General features: G+C 37.3%; 1 protein-coding gene and 3 long non-coding RNA genes across 16 annotated transcripts; 1 reads left to right on the top strand and 3 right to left on the bottom strand.

Moving 5' to 3' along the window:
- Positions 1-1,578: 1,578 nt before the first annotated feature.
- LOC149922002 (uncharacterized) lies at positions 1,579-5,367 on the bottom strand. Of its 11 annotated transcripts, none has more exons than XR_016477286.1 (9): positions 4,784-5,358; positions 4,193-4,421; positions 4,085-4,125; positions 3,950-4,023; positions 3,584-3,794; positions 3,206-3,508; positions 2,306-3,135; positions 1,906-2,139; positions 1,579-1,765 (listed from the first exon to the last, which is right to left on the bottom strand). It is a non-coding gene; the product is annotated as an uncharacterized LOC149922002 (long non-coding RNA). The 11 variants fall into 11 exon arrangements; XR_016477288.1 differs by having other exon boundaries at positions 1,906-2,680; positions 2,747-3,135; XR_016477287.1 differs by having other exon boundaries at positions 1,906-3,135; positions 3,206-3,375; positions 3,430-3,508.
- Positions 5,368-7,074: 1,707 nt separating this feature from the next.
- LOC149922001 (uncharacterized) lies at positions 7,075-8,424 on the top strand. Its single transcript, XR_016477359.1, has 3 exons — positions 7,075-7,196; positions 7,263-7,358; positions 7,425-8,424. It is a non-coding gene; the product is annotated as an uncharacterized LOC149922001 (long non-coding RNA).
- A 544-nt stretch (positions 8,425-8,968) lies between these two features.
- On the bottom strand, positions 8,969-10,876 carry LOC149922000 (uncharacterized). Of its 3 annotated transcripts, XR_016477269.1 has the most exons (4): positions 10,443-10,876; positions 10,233-10,374; positions 10,052-10,166; positions 8,969-9,985 (listed from the first exon to the last, which is right to left on the bottom strand). It is a non-coding gene; the product is annotated as an uncharacterized LOC149922000 (long non-coding RNA). The 3 variants fall into 3 exon arrangements; XR_016477270.1 differs by having other exon boundaries at positions 10,082-10,166; positions 10,233-10,876; XR_016477268.1 differs by having other exon boundaries at positions 10,233-10,875.
- Positions 10,877-11,160: 284 nt separating this feature from the next.
- Positions 11,161-14,365, bottom strand: LOC149921999 (uncharacterized). Its single transcript, XM_090162204.1, has 3 exons — positions 11,926-14,365; positions 11,731-11,853; positions 11,161-11,668 (listed from the first exon to the last, which is right to left on the bottom strand). The coding sequence occupies exons 1-3, from the start codon at positions 14,363-14,365 to the stop codon at positions 11,184-11,186; spliced, it is 3,048 nt and encodes a 1,015-aa protein (XP_090018330.1). The 3' UTR covers positions 11,161-11,183.
- Positions 14,366-14,483: the final 118 nt, after the last annotated feature.

The raw sequence follows: 14,483 nt of genomic DNA, 5'->3' as shown, positions 1-14,483 counted from the left end.
TTAACTAGTATAACCAGATTGAGTTGGGAATATTCATCTAAAGATCCAATCAAATCTGCTCCCCGCGAAAGAAGTTTTTGAAAATTACGAATGTGCATGTGCTGTCCATAGATATAGGAAACGTATATAAAGGTCTAGATAAAATATTTCAAAGGGAGTGAATACGGAGGTGACAGCTAGCAGAAACGCGTAATTTCTGCAGGCTATCCTTATAAAGCGCTATCTATCGGTAAGAAAGCTCGTGCTATCGTCGTGAGAGCCATTTTCTTCGGCTTAAAAATTATACTAAAAGTCACCAACAGATGGCGTCTAAAGACTACGGCCTGCGGAAAGGTCAAGCACTTAGTACTAAAATGCTAAGCGAGCTCGAGCTCTTGGTCACGTGCCTTCCTCGGTGTCTGCTAGGTGTCAATTCCGTATTTTATGTTAGGCTTAGACGCCCCGAAATTTGAAATTTTTCTAGACCTTTATATACATTTCTTATATCTATGGTGCTGTCTCCTGACTCTCCTCTAAAATGACGAGAAAACGTAATGATATGACCCGTGGCGCCATCTACGTAAGATAATTTTTAGATTTATAGAAAAACCAACGAACGATTTTTACTTCATTATTCATCTATATAACTTCTATTTAAAAATGAATGCTTTACATTATCTGCGTAGTCCTGAGTGTGAGTTTATTACTCCTAGCTGATACCGCTGTGAGACTCCGACCGTCCGATGGAGTGGACAATTGTGGCTGCTGGTTAAAAATGGCCCTAAATGGGTTAGAGTGTGCAATAACTTGTGACTTTACCGGGGAGTCGGGGTCCGGCTCTTGTAACCCATAAGGGTGGTGGCGCACTGGGAGATGTTAGTTCTGATCAAATGGTCCTATCTCCACCTCCGACTTCGGTCAGGTTTGGGCTGGATACTGAACTTCGTTTCAGGCTAAAGGAGAGGGTCCAGGCAAACTGGCCGCCTCGACGGATTGGGTAGCCTGCTGTGTGGCGGCACGGTTATCCTGTTTCCCGGCCTTTTGGGGCCCACCGGGATCTCCGGTGCCAGCTGTGCCGGGTTACTTGGGCTGCTGTGTGCTCGTCGTTCCCCTTTAGGAGCTCTCTCCAAAGGGTTTGGCTCCTTACCTACGTAGGTAGGGCATGGCCAACTTCGCCCGCTCACTACGCTCGCACCAGGCGGCCTACCCAAAGAATTTCAAATCCATGTATTGGCGCGAAATAAAAGTTTGGTTTTTAGTGTGTTCGACGGCCGTCGGGAGCGCCACTTCCGGACCTTAAAGTCGGCTACTTTTATGATATAAAAAATATGGTTTTCTATGGCGCGAAACTTGACCGTAATGAGTACATAGTACTGAAAATTATTTAAAAATCATAAATTTATAGTTATTTTTTACATAGGTTTTACCTTAAAAGTTCAATTTCCATATACTTTCCCTCAAATACTTCATTACTTAGGTAATTTTTAAATAGTATGTCTGAATAGTTAAGCCTTATCGGGTTATAGATTGGTCGTCTTCTAAAACTATTTTCGCGGCGGGAAATTTGAACCATTGATAATTACTTCATGCTGGACGGTATTTGATTAATGTAAAAAATATTTTATTTTCCAATTATTATTTTAAGTTGTTACATATCAATAATTTTTGTAGAAATTAACCAAAAATGCCTTCGTGTTGTGTTCCCTATTGTCCTTCTGTAAAAGGCAAAACACCTGGAGTTTCTTTCCATGAGTTTCCTTCTGATGGGTTGTTGAGGGGCATGTGGCTAGAAAAAAGAAAAAATTTATCGGTATAATTTTCAAATAAATGACAAATCAGAATCGAGCGTTGTATGTAGTTTACACTTTTGTGAAACAGATTACCGTAAAGGTCTTAAATTACGAAAGCTTGAAAAAACGGCAATACCTACGGTATTCCCACAGTATCCAACTTATATGATACCAAAACAGCCACGCAAGAGGAAACTTCCCAATAGAAATAAAAATGGTTCAGATCCACCAACTAAAACACTACGCACTGATGCAGATAATTTCACATCGGTAATTAGAATTGTATCTCCTGACAATCAAAGCCAAGCTGCTGAAGGCTGTGCTAATCCTGCAATTGAAACGCCCACTAGCAGCCAGAAAGATCAAAAACCTGTAAATACAATTCCTATTAATTTGGAAATATTGAAAAGGAATTTGCGTAACCTTCGCACAAAAATATGGCGTTTAAATAACAAATTGCAAGACCAACAAGATAAAATTGATTCTTTAGAAACTAATCTCCAACATTACACTAAAAAACCTTTTCAAAAACGTACGACTATTATTAATGATGCTGAAGCAGAAGATGACGAGGCCTTATTTCTGCTTGACTTAGTCAGCAACTACAAGAAAAAGAGACCAGCTTGGAACACCAACACTGTCAGGCTGTGTACACTGTGGTTTATTATTTCACCAAAGGGCTACAGACACCCTCGGACAGCTGGCTACTTAAGATTACCCGCAAAGAGCACTCTCAAGCGATATTTAGGGGGAATCAATGGTGAAACTGGTGTTACAGCGTTAATTAAACAGAGGCTGCCCGCTGAAGCCAATAAAGTAGATCCAAAGCACAGGATTGTATCCTTAATTATTGATGAGATGTCAATCAAACCTCAGCTCATTTTTGACAGAAGACTCGATCGTATATTTGGCTTCAAAGATACAACAAGACACATTGCCATGAACAACCCTAGTACCAGCAATTCCGAGCCACCTACAGCAATACCCAAAGATCCCGAAGTAGCCAATCAGCTTTTGACTTTCTTGATAAGTGGTATTTCAAAATCTTTCACCACATTAGCGGCTTTCTTCTTTTCCAAACAGTTAATGGGGAAAGACCTTTACGACCTAACCCTTTCGGTAATTCGAGACGTAGAACAATGTGGCTTTTTCATTTTGCGGGTAGTTACTGACAACCACAAAACAAATGTTGCCATGATGAGAAGGTTATGTGGAACATCCGGAAGTGTCCATATTAGCCATGAAATTCCACACCCACTCAATGATCAAAGACTACTGTTCCTAAGTTTTGACCCAAGCCACGCCTTTAAAAACTTGCGTAACAAATTATTAGATGCCAAAAGTCAGGAGGATTCTGATGATATTTCTGGGAAATACGTGAAAAACTTATATGAGCTCCAGACAGATGAAAATATTAAGGCAGTCCGAAATCTCACCAGAAAATGCGTTTATCCTACTAATATTGAGAAGCAGAATGTGAAGCGAGCTATGGTTATTTTTTCAGCACCTGTAATTGTAGCGCTTGAACACCTTAAAAAACACAGTGGCAGTCATCCAAAGGCTTATTTATTCAAAAATGCAGGACCAACAATTGAATATCTGAAAGCTGTCAAAAAGTGGTTTGAAATACATAATATTTGTAATCGTCAGCACAGCATACAATCCCGCAACTTGGACAAAGCACCCTTTCTATCCATGGATGATGAACGTCTTGACTGGCTCCAAAATGATTTTGTTAACTACATAGAGGACATACAATACAATAAACAACCATGCTTTTTCACTTCGGAGACATTCCATGCTGTCACTCTTACCTCCAAATCAACCGCAGCGTGCGTAAACTATCTCCTCCAATCAGATTTCCCATACGTACTGACAAGATGCCTTACAAGTGACACTATTGAAATGTTTTTAGCATACTTCATCAGAATGCTGGAGGAAATGACATGTTGGATGCGAGAGCCACAATTTTCAATATAGAAAACATTTTACACAAGGGAACTCTGAAGTTTAAAAAATCTGCATCTGCAAATTGGGATGATTTTGACCAACTAGATGAGGAAGAAAGAATCGTGCCGGCAAACATTGTACTACCAGTTAAAGTTACTGGCATACTGGATGCGTTGAGTAAAGAGCCTGACACGCAACGAACCACTTTAAAATTGGCAAGTTTGGCTTACGTGGCTGGTTTTGTGGTACAGAAAATGGAGCAAGCTGAATTTTGTAGCTCGTGTCTCGATTGCATTTCCGGACCCTGCTCAAATTCACCACTTTTAGACTTAATTAAAACATCCGACAGAGGAGGCCTTAGTTACCCAAATAAGGATTTTGTAATGGTTCTTTCGGTAGTTTTGAGCTTTATTAAGGCAGCAGTTCCTTATTTACGAGAATCACCAAGAATTAGCGAAAAAATTGAAGCTCACCTGCTGCCGAAACTTTCCATGTGTCCAATTTTGCAGTGCAATCTTAATGTTGCTCATGCCTCAATATTTGCCAAATTTATGTGACAAAATAATACCACCCGTAGTTGATAACATAACTAGGACAATTTCAGCACGATTTAAGAAAGTAAAGGAACTAGTTTACAAACCTCAATCGAGAAAACTTCTGAAAATGTGAAGGGCTTTCATTGTTTCCAGGATTCTTTCATATCTATCATTCATAATCAACAGTTTACATTATCTACCATTCATAATCACCAGTTTACATTATCTACCATTCATAATCACCAGTTTCATTCGTATCTAACAGTATTCATATTTACCAGTGTTCATTCAAATCTACCAGTATTCATATTTACCAGTGTTCATTCAAATCTACCAGTATTCATATTTACCAGTGTTCATTCAAATCTACCAGTATTCATATTTACCAGTGTTCATTCAAATCTACCAGTATTCATATTTACCAGTGTTCATTCAAATCTACCAGTTTTCATTCGTATCTACCATTCATAATCACCAGTTTTCATTCGTATCTACCGTTCATATCTACTAGTGTTCATACTTATTTACCGTTCATATCTACTAGTGTTCATACTTATTTACCAATGTTCATTATGTTTTCGTTCATTATCACTATTATCAGAAATACATGAACCGAAATTATCAGCGAGCATATTTTTGTCGGACGGCAATTTCCCCGTGCGAAAGGGGAGGGTTAAATAGCGAGGCCTTGTTAATTTTCCGCCTCCCGCGACTACAGGGAAAATTTCGAATGCACCACGGGTAACTAGACCGCCATCTAGTGAGGCTAAGATAAATTATTTCATCGAAGAAGATCGTGAGGAACCGTCAGGAACGTGGTCTGTAAACCAAGGCTTAGCCGTGTTTTGTTTTTGATAGAGGGCAGTGGAACTGTGGAAGGCGATAGCTGCAGCAGCTGTTCAATATGGAAAAAGTAGATGAATTAAAAACCTTTTCAACTAATCTCAACAGACCATTTATGTATGAAAGAATAGTTTTATTGGAGCTACTTAAGATATATGAATCCCAGATAAAAATATTTAGGCCTGCAGTAGCAAACTAGCAAAGAATATGGGAAGACCAAATAAACAGAAGGCTACGGAAGAAGAAGAAACTGAAATAAACCACGAGAAAATAACTAGTATAAATAAGCAATAGAAATGATGATTTCGTTTACGAGTAAGGCTACCTTTATGTTGCTATTCAGATTTATATTTCAAATAAAACAAGTACAATTATTTTAACAAAATAATACAAATATTTATTGTTTATAATTCTTAACGTAGTCAAGTTAGACTAGTTTTTATTAGTCGTTAACTGGGCTTCATTAATTAATAACAATTAACTGATTACGATGATATTTGTTTGTGCTATTCTTTCCTTGGACGTGTTTTCTAATAGTGACAGCCTTTTTTCCACAGACACATGATGCACTTGTAATTTTTCTCCAGCAACATATTTTATTTATTTGTTTTTCTAGAAAGTTTCGCTCGGCCGTCGCCAGGTAGCGTATTCAAACCTTCGCCGCGGAGGTGGGGAAATTCTCTTTTCGAGGAGGGGAAGATGACACGTGGCCACTAAGGTGGGGGAAAACGGGGAACTTGCCTCCCGTGTTAGAGGAATAGGACGCTGATAATTTCGGTTCATGTATTTCTGCTATTATTCCAACTATATATGTCACTATAATTTAATGAAAAAAAAAGCAATTATTAACTTTTATGTCAAATAAATTATTTCTTAAAGATATTAAAAGTATTTTTTATATTCGTTACACTAAAATTTTAGTTGCATCATATTAATATCAGTTTAACTACTTGCCATCAATTAGTTTTAAATCCAACCCCAAACATTTGATGAAAGATTCCACATGTTGGTTTGTTTACATTCCATTCTAAGCACGTGATTTTCACTGGCGCCTCAGCGGTGGCACTTTTGGTAATAGTCGATCTCGGCTGGAAAAATGAATTGGAAAATTTTGAAAATGGTTATAAATCATGCAAAAAGGTTTATTCTACCTCTGACATCGACGAATATATCGAATAGCTTTAAATAATTTCCTTAAATAAAGAAAAACCATAATCGTTCCATTCGATTCTATGCTAATAGTTAGGTCCGGATGTGGCGCCAGCGCCTCCGTAGCGGCAAAGAACGAGTTTCGCTATTTTTGATCTTTTGGGTAGGCCGACTGGTGCGAGCGTAGTGAGCGGGCGAAGTTGGCCATGGGTAGGGTGTCGGCTGGAGTTGCTATAACATCCACTCTTAATCCCACTGCTGTGTGCTAAGTGGGAAATGGGAAATGGTCCACCCATTGCTGCACCTTCTGCTGGGTTGAGTGGCTTGCATCAGTAGTAGGGTTCTGCTACCCATGCTGGATTTGTCACCTGTCCGGGCTAGGTGGACGCTGGCGTAGGGCACTATGATGATAGGCCTCCGGTGGTATGGTCTCTGTTACTAGGTACACCGGGCTATAAATTCTGACACACTGTTAAAAATGGCGTCTTAGGGCCCGTTCCAGAGACGAAAAACTTTCGTAAAGTTACGAAAAAGGGGGCGTGTCTAGTAGAAATACGAAACTTTTTCAAAAACGCGTTCCAGAGACGTTTTACCGAGACAAACGGCCGTATTCTGCATGACCCCGCAAGTAAGAAGGGAACCGCCTACTTGCTTCGGCCCCACCATTCGACGAGAGCTCACCGATTTCCCTCTTCTTTCCCCTCTTGCTTGGCCAATTGAAGGGTTGCTTTAGTGTGACGTATTACTTGTTTTTAATTCCCAACTTCCGGTTAAAATTTTACGACATTATTAATATCATTTGTAAAGTGAATTTTGCCGAAACTGCAATGGGAGTTATTGCTGCTGTCGTGGGAATTGAAACGATAGGCTTAGCGGAAGAAGTAAAATTTTTTAACGAATTTAGCATGGAATTGAGAATGTTTAGCTAAGCGCATCATTGAAGAACCAGGTATTTAATATGTACTTTACAATCGTTGAACATAAGGTTATAATTACTTGGCGTTATTTTTTACAGATAAGGCTCTTTTCAACGTGTTTTGTCTAGTAACCGCGAAACTGGGCTACGTTCAGTAACGCTCAGGTACAAAATGATAAAATTGAAGAGCCAATGGTACAATACTCTTTGTAAATTACGATTACATTATAAATTTGGAAATACAAATATTTTTATTTGCAGATGCATACTACCGAATGAACTTAATTAAAAATGCTGAATGTAACAATTATCTCCTCGCATATTACCACTCTTTATATATTCCAGATTTTTCACAGAAAGCCCCTATTCAGATGTAAATACTACAAGGTACTCCTCCGTACGACACTTATTCAATAATATGTACAAGTGTTTTATTTTAAGTGGTTCATTTTTAAGTATGTCTGGATATTATCCGTTACCAGTATTGTTATTTCTAGCATCAGTTTTTCGGTTGTTCCATTATTTTCATATCAGATGAGGAAATTTTGGGAGCTAGCAAAGCAGATTAACCACGAGTGCAACTGTGTCCCATCGATTATTCTGCTTATAGTTATGAGCACTGCTTTTATGCCGCTGAAGCTCTTCACATTTGGGTTCATTAAGATGGGGAATAGAGGCTTCCACTTCCTGCACAGTATATGAAGGGTCTTCATCACTCATTTTTAAACAATTGCTTAGTGCTTAACAAAATATTTCACAAAATCGAATTGAGTCAAATATTTATTTCACAAATTTCTACACATTTTCCAAACAATGTACTAAAAACCTTTATTTATTTTTGTGATTGGGAGAAAAAAACCTGTAGGGATGGCGAATGGTTGAGCAGTTATTTTCATAGGTGGATTTAAGAGCCATCCCTATTTGAATACAGCCAATTATAGCAACATAAAAGGTGTAATTATCACCACCGCCTACATTTGGCTGTTGGAACAGAGCTCCAGCCGCTTAGTAGCTACTGATAATACAATCACTAATTCGCTACTCCTACAGGTTTCTATTTCGATATGGCTTATAGGTGCATAATTTTATATGGCCTACAGGTTCATATTTCTCGTTAGAATTTAATTCCATAAAGTAAACAAACTAAAGAATATTCGTCACTTGTTGGAAACTTCACGAAGCTCTTCCGTTTTTCCCGCGCAACTGAGTATTCAAAGTTGGCTGTACTTTTATGTAAATTTTATTCAATAAATTGTACACTAAAGCTGAATATGTAATAAATATATTGTAAAAAATAATTATTTTTATTCGGTTTTAATTTCAAACAAGATGCGGCCGTATTCTGCATGACCCCGCAAGTAAGAAGGGAAACGCCTACTTACTTCGGCGCTACCATTCGACGAGAGCTCACTGATTTCCCTCTTCTTCCCCTCTTGCTTGGCCAATTGAAGGGCTGCAGCGACGTCACTAGTGTGACGTGACTCTTGACGACCAATGTTCCGGAAATAACGTTAAAACGCCCCCTACACCAAAATTAAGCGTACAGTGTCATCTAGTGTTATTTTAGGGAAGATAATTTGCGATGCCATCTATTTTTCATTTTTTATTCAAAACTTTTGTAATGCCATCTTCTTACAAACAAAAAAGTAATAGCCCTAAAACAATGCCATCTACTTTAAATTTCATTAACTTTAGAACAACATCTTTTATGATAATAACAATAATTAAAAATAACCTTCCATAGTAATCTGAATCTTGTTTGAAATTAAAACAGAATAAAAATAATTATTTTTTACAATATTTTTATTACATATTCAGCTTTAGTGTACAATTTATTGAATAAAATTTACATAAAAGTACAGCCAACTTTGACCACTCAGTTGCGCGGGAAAAACGGAAGAGCTTCGTGAAGTTTCCAACAAGTGACGAATATTCTTTAGTTTGTTTACTTTATGGAATTAAATTCTAACAAGAAATATGAACCTGTAGGCTATTTAAAATTATGCACCTATAAGCCATATCGAAATAGGAACCCGTAGGAGTAGCGAATTAGTGATTGTATTATCAGTAGCTTCTAAGCGGCTGGAGCTCTGTTCCAACAGCCAAATGTAGGCGGTGGTGATAATTACACCTTTTATGTTGCTGTAATTGGCTGTATTCAAATAGGGATGGCTCTTAAATCCACCTATGAAAATAACTGCTCAACCATTCGCCATCCCTACAGGTTTTTTTCTCCCAATCACAAAAATAAATAAAGGTTTTTAGTATATTGTTTGGAAAATGTGTAGAAATTTGTGAAATAAATATTTGACTCAATTCGATTTTGTGAAATATTTTGTTAAGCACTAAGCAATTGTTTAAAAATGAGTGATGAAGACCCTTCATATACTGTGGAGGAAGTGGAAGCCTCTATTCCCCATCTTAATGAACCCAAATGTGAAGAGCTTCAGCGGCATAAAAGCAGTGCTCATAACTATAAGCAGAATAATCGATGGGACACAGTTGCACTCGTGGTTAATCTGCTTTGCTAGCTCCCAAAATTTCCTCATCTGATATGAAAATAATGGAACAACCGAAAAACTGATGCTAGAAATAACAATACTGGTAACGGATAATATCCAGACATACTTAAAAATGAACCACTTAAAATAAAACACTTGTACATATTATTGAATAAGTGTCGTACGGAGGAGTACCTTGTAGTATTTACATCTGAATAGGGGCTTTCTGTGAAAAATCTGGAATATATAAAGAGTGGTAATATGCGAGGAGATAATTGTTACATTCAGCATTTTTAATTAAGTTCATTCGGTAGTATGCATCTGCAAATAAAAATATTTGTATTTCCAAATTTATAATGTAATCGTAATTTTCAAAGAGTATTGTACCATTGGCTCTTCAATTTTATCATTTTGTACCTGAAAGCCGCTTGTGTTGATGAGCGTTACTGAACGTAGCCCAGTTTCGTGGTTACTACACAAAACACGTTGAAAAGAGCCTTATCTGTAAAAAATAACGCCAATTAATTATAACCTTATGTTCAACGATTGTAAAGTACATATTAAATACCTGCTTCTTCAATGATGCGCTTAGCTAAACATTCTCAATTCCATGCTACCTTCGTTAAAAAAATTTACTTCTTCCGCTAAGCCTATCGTTTCAATTCCGACGACTGCAGCAATAACTCCCATTGCAGTTTCAGCAAAATTCACTTGACAAATGATATTAAAAATGTCGGAAAATTTTAACCGGAAGTTGGGAATTAAAAACAAGTAATACGTCACACTAAAGCAACCCTTCAATTGGCCAAGCAAGAGGGGAAAGAAGAGGGAAATCGGTGAGCTCTCGTCGAATGGTGGGGCCGAAGCAAGTAGGCGGTTCCCTTCTTACTTGCGGGGTCATGCAGAATACGGCCGTTGGCCGAAAAAGTCTAGTATCTTCTACGACAGCTCAGGAGCTATCGTAGAGCTCTCGTAAATGCGTTTGGAGGCGAAAATAATCATTTTTTAGAAAATGGCGGTGGAATTTCTTCGAGCTAACGAGATAAATGAAGGTGTAAACGTTGCCTCCGTTATATCAAGGCCTGGGTTCCCTCTTTCCTGAGCATTGTACTACGAGTTATTCCCCCCCTGTTTGAAGTTTCCTATTTTTCCCAATAGATGGCGTTCGTTTCCATTGCGTTTAAATTTTAAGTTTCGTTCGCATTGGTCCTGAAAATGTATTAGTTCATCTACACGGCCAATATTAGCCAACTTCAGTTTATGAATTTTAACAATTTGTGAATTAATAAATGTATTACTCTTATTAAGGCTTATGTTAAATAGAATATAGTTTATGTGTAGTTGATAGTTTCATGATGGTCAAATAATTGATTCAATTGGTTTATTAAAATTTTAAAATCAACATTTTTAATACAGGAACATGAAATCAGATACTTGTTTTCCAAAATATCACTAATGGGAGTAGAAAGATATATTCCATACCTACCACCCACATACATATCAGTTTTTTCCTAGTATTTCAAACTTTGAGAACTTTTCTAGATAAGGGCTTGGTGTTTAATTTTTTTTTCTTTTCTTTTCGATCTGAGGCATCTTTCGCGTGATTATCTAAAAGAGCTCTCAAGAACTTCTCTAGAAGGATTTTCCGTAAATCTTGACTTTCCCGTGATGAGAAATTCTTGCATTCGTTGCACATTAGGGGTTTTTCGAAGTAAGGTAGAATTTCTCTTACATATGATTGAAGCACTTGTACCCGAGGAAACAAATGGAGTGAGGATTGCACAAATTCCGTTACAAGGGCCAATAATTTAATTATCATTCGTGAGGGATATTTCAAGCCTCCTCTATCTTGAGCATTAATTAAAGCAAATAACGGAGATTTACTTTGCGGCTGCATCATTTTGTCCAGACAAAACTCACAGTCAGTCCTTTCTTCGGCACATTTTATTATGTACCCACCAACCATAGCAATGGAGCAATTTCTTATTGAGACAACAGGGCTTTCTGAAATTTAAAATGAAGTCATTTGCTTTTGAACTTATGGAGTTTTAAAATCATAATATTACCATTTGGACTTGTTTTCTCCATTTCATGTAATATGGTTGTTAGGTGAGGAGGCAATTTGATTAACACTATTGATGTGGCAGTTGGATGACTATCTCCAAGACTTATTTCGTGATCAGACGCAACTAGAAACAAATTTTGAAATTTGAGGACGCTCAATCACATTATCATATTAAATTGAATAAAAACTAATATACCATTAGCAATTGATTTAGAACCATTTCCACAATTTGATGAACTGGATGCCTTCAAGATTCCAATTTTCAAATGGTGTTCTATGCTGAGGGTGCAGGCACGGGCATCCATTTGATCGTTGAATCCTCCACTACTCCTTATATGACTAAACGTCTCTTCAATGGTATCACTTGAAAATTTTCTAGTGAAAATGTAATGAAAACCATTTTCCAATAAATATTTTACAAGTGAAATAGTGGATTTGGTGGTAACGACTAGAGCTTCATACGTCTCATCTGTGAAACAGTCTGATTTGTCATACGCTTGTGCATTAGTTTGAATAGCTTCGATAAAAGGTAGAAATTCTTCAGCGAGCCAAACAAGCCTTTCATCATCAATAGATTCGAAGGGGAGTTTATTCTCATTTCTCATATGTATGGCATAAGTCTTGTTGTGAATGTCATGTACTTCAAACCATTTGCGGACCATCTCCATAAAGTAGATTGTACATTCCAAATCAGCTCGTTCTTCAGGTTTGCACGTATTGAGCCTTAGAGTTGTTTTTAAAGCTGCTGTCATCGGATGAGAGAATAATAGTACTGCTCTTCTTACATTCATTTTTTCAAAGCTCGTTGGGAAAACCATTTTCCTAGTTAGAAATCTTACTGGTTTCATTAACGCATTGCTTTGAGCGAGATATAAGTCCGTGACAAATTTGGGGTTAATTAGAAGGGCAATAAACACCATAATACGGTCGAGGAATTGATTTCTTATATTTTTTATTATATGACTTTGATCAAAGGCGATGAACATTTTCCTAGCTGGATCTAAGGGATGTACTATTTCGTGATGTAATTGTCTGTCACTAGAAAATTTCTTAAACGCTGCGGTATTAATCTTTGCGTTGTCTGAAACAAGCCGGACAACAACGAATCCACAGTCTTCCACCGCTTTAATCACCTCCAATGTAATTTTGTGAAGCTCTTCCGCTGTCAATTTGGCGGTAAAAAAATAGGCCACGGGAAGTTTAAAATTGGTTGAGAGACCCTGGAACACAAAACACAACAAATGTGTAGCTAGCTGGTCACCTATTCCGTTTTCATCTGTTGTGCTTGTTTCACCAAAATATCGATCCATTTTTCTGTCATATAATAACTTTGGTTTAATGGCCATTTCATCGTGCATTAAAGATCCTAATATTTCATTTGGATGCTTTAATTTGGAAACCTCGGCAATGAGACGGTCTTTGGCAATCTGTGTAATACCGTCAGCTCCACTTGAATTGCCCAGAAATTTTCTTAACGTTGTACGTTCCGGTAAATGTAAAATATCCAAATCTCGGATAAAGTTATACGTAGCTGTAGATTTCTTATAAATTAAACAACAAATCTTCAAGGTTGAATGTTTATACGGTAAAGACTTTTTACCGTAGGCGAGTACTTGTTCAATTAAAAAATTGGCTCTTACATCTCCACTCATACTCTCGCCCATAATCTTTCGCAGTTGGGTATATTCCTTTCTTTGGTTCTCTTCTTTTTGTTCCTTGATTGTTTCTTTTAAGCTTGCAATTATTTTCCTTTGAGCTACAACTTGCTTTCTCAATTTATAATTGTCTCTTACATATTTACGTTTAGAAGTTACGTATGGTGTCTTTCGTACAACAGGAGACGCTTGAGTAGTGGCATCTCTACATGAAATTAAAGGGACAACTTCAGCTAGAGTAGATTTTTCTGGAATCACAGATTTAGCTTGGACTAGGGATGTAGTTTTGACTAGAGACGTTGTTTCTATTTGAAGAACGACTTTGTTGTGAGGAACTATAATGTCTCGAGGAACAACTACGTCTTGAGGAACTATTACGTCTTGAGGAACAATTACGTCTTGAGGAACAATTACGTCTTGAGGAACAATTACGTCTTGAGGAACAATTACGTCTTGAGGAACAATTACGTCTTGAGGAACTATTACGTCTTGAGGAACTATTACGTCTTGAGGAACTATTACGTCTTGAGGAACTATTATGTCTTGAGGAACTATTATGTCTTGAGGAACTATTATGTCTTGAGGAACTATTATGTCTCGAGGAACTATTATGTCTCGAGGAACTATTATGTCTCGAGGAAAAACTACGACTTGAGGAACTATTATGTCTCGAGGAACAACTACGTCTTGAGGAACTATTATTTCTCGACGACTAGCTTTCTCTTGACAAATGACTTGAGGGCTGGAAGTGTATTCGTAAGTTTTATTCATCACAGGTTGCATATCCATGGTTCGAATATGTGATGTGTTGTCATTGCACTGTTTTTTTTCAACTTTGGAATGAATAATATCTGATACTCTGAACAAAGCCTTTTTTAGCTTTTCTCGAGCTGAAATAACAGGTGTGGTTTGTACATCAGTCCTTGGAATATTTCCCACTGGAGAAAGAGGGATTCTTCTTTCGCAAGAGTTCTTAAACATCTTTTGGGGATGAGAATCAGAAATTTCAAATTCATTTAGCGAAATATGGGGCACAACGTAGTTTAAAAGACGTTTTCGACTAGTTGATATACTAAAATCAGACTTGTTAAAATGTTTG

Source organism: Leiobunum rupestre, chromosome 11, assembly GCF_980474605.1.
Source record: "Leiobunum rupestre chromosome 11, qqLeiRupe1.1.hap1, whole genome shotgun sequence".
Taxonomy (NCBI): domain Eukaryota; kingdom Metazoa; phylum Arthropoda; class Arachnida; order Opiliones; family Sclerosomatidae; genus Leiobunum; species Leiobunum rupestre.
The sequence above is the reverse complement of the archived record's forward strand: the minus strand, read 5'-3'. Positions and strand labels throughout refer to the sequence as shown.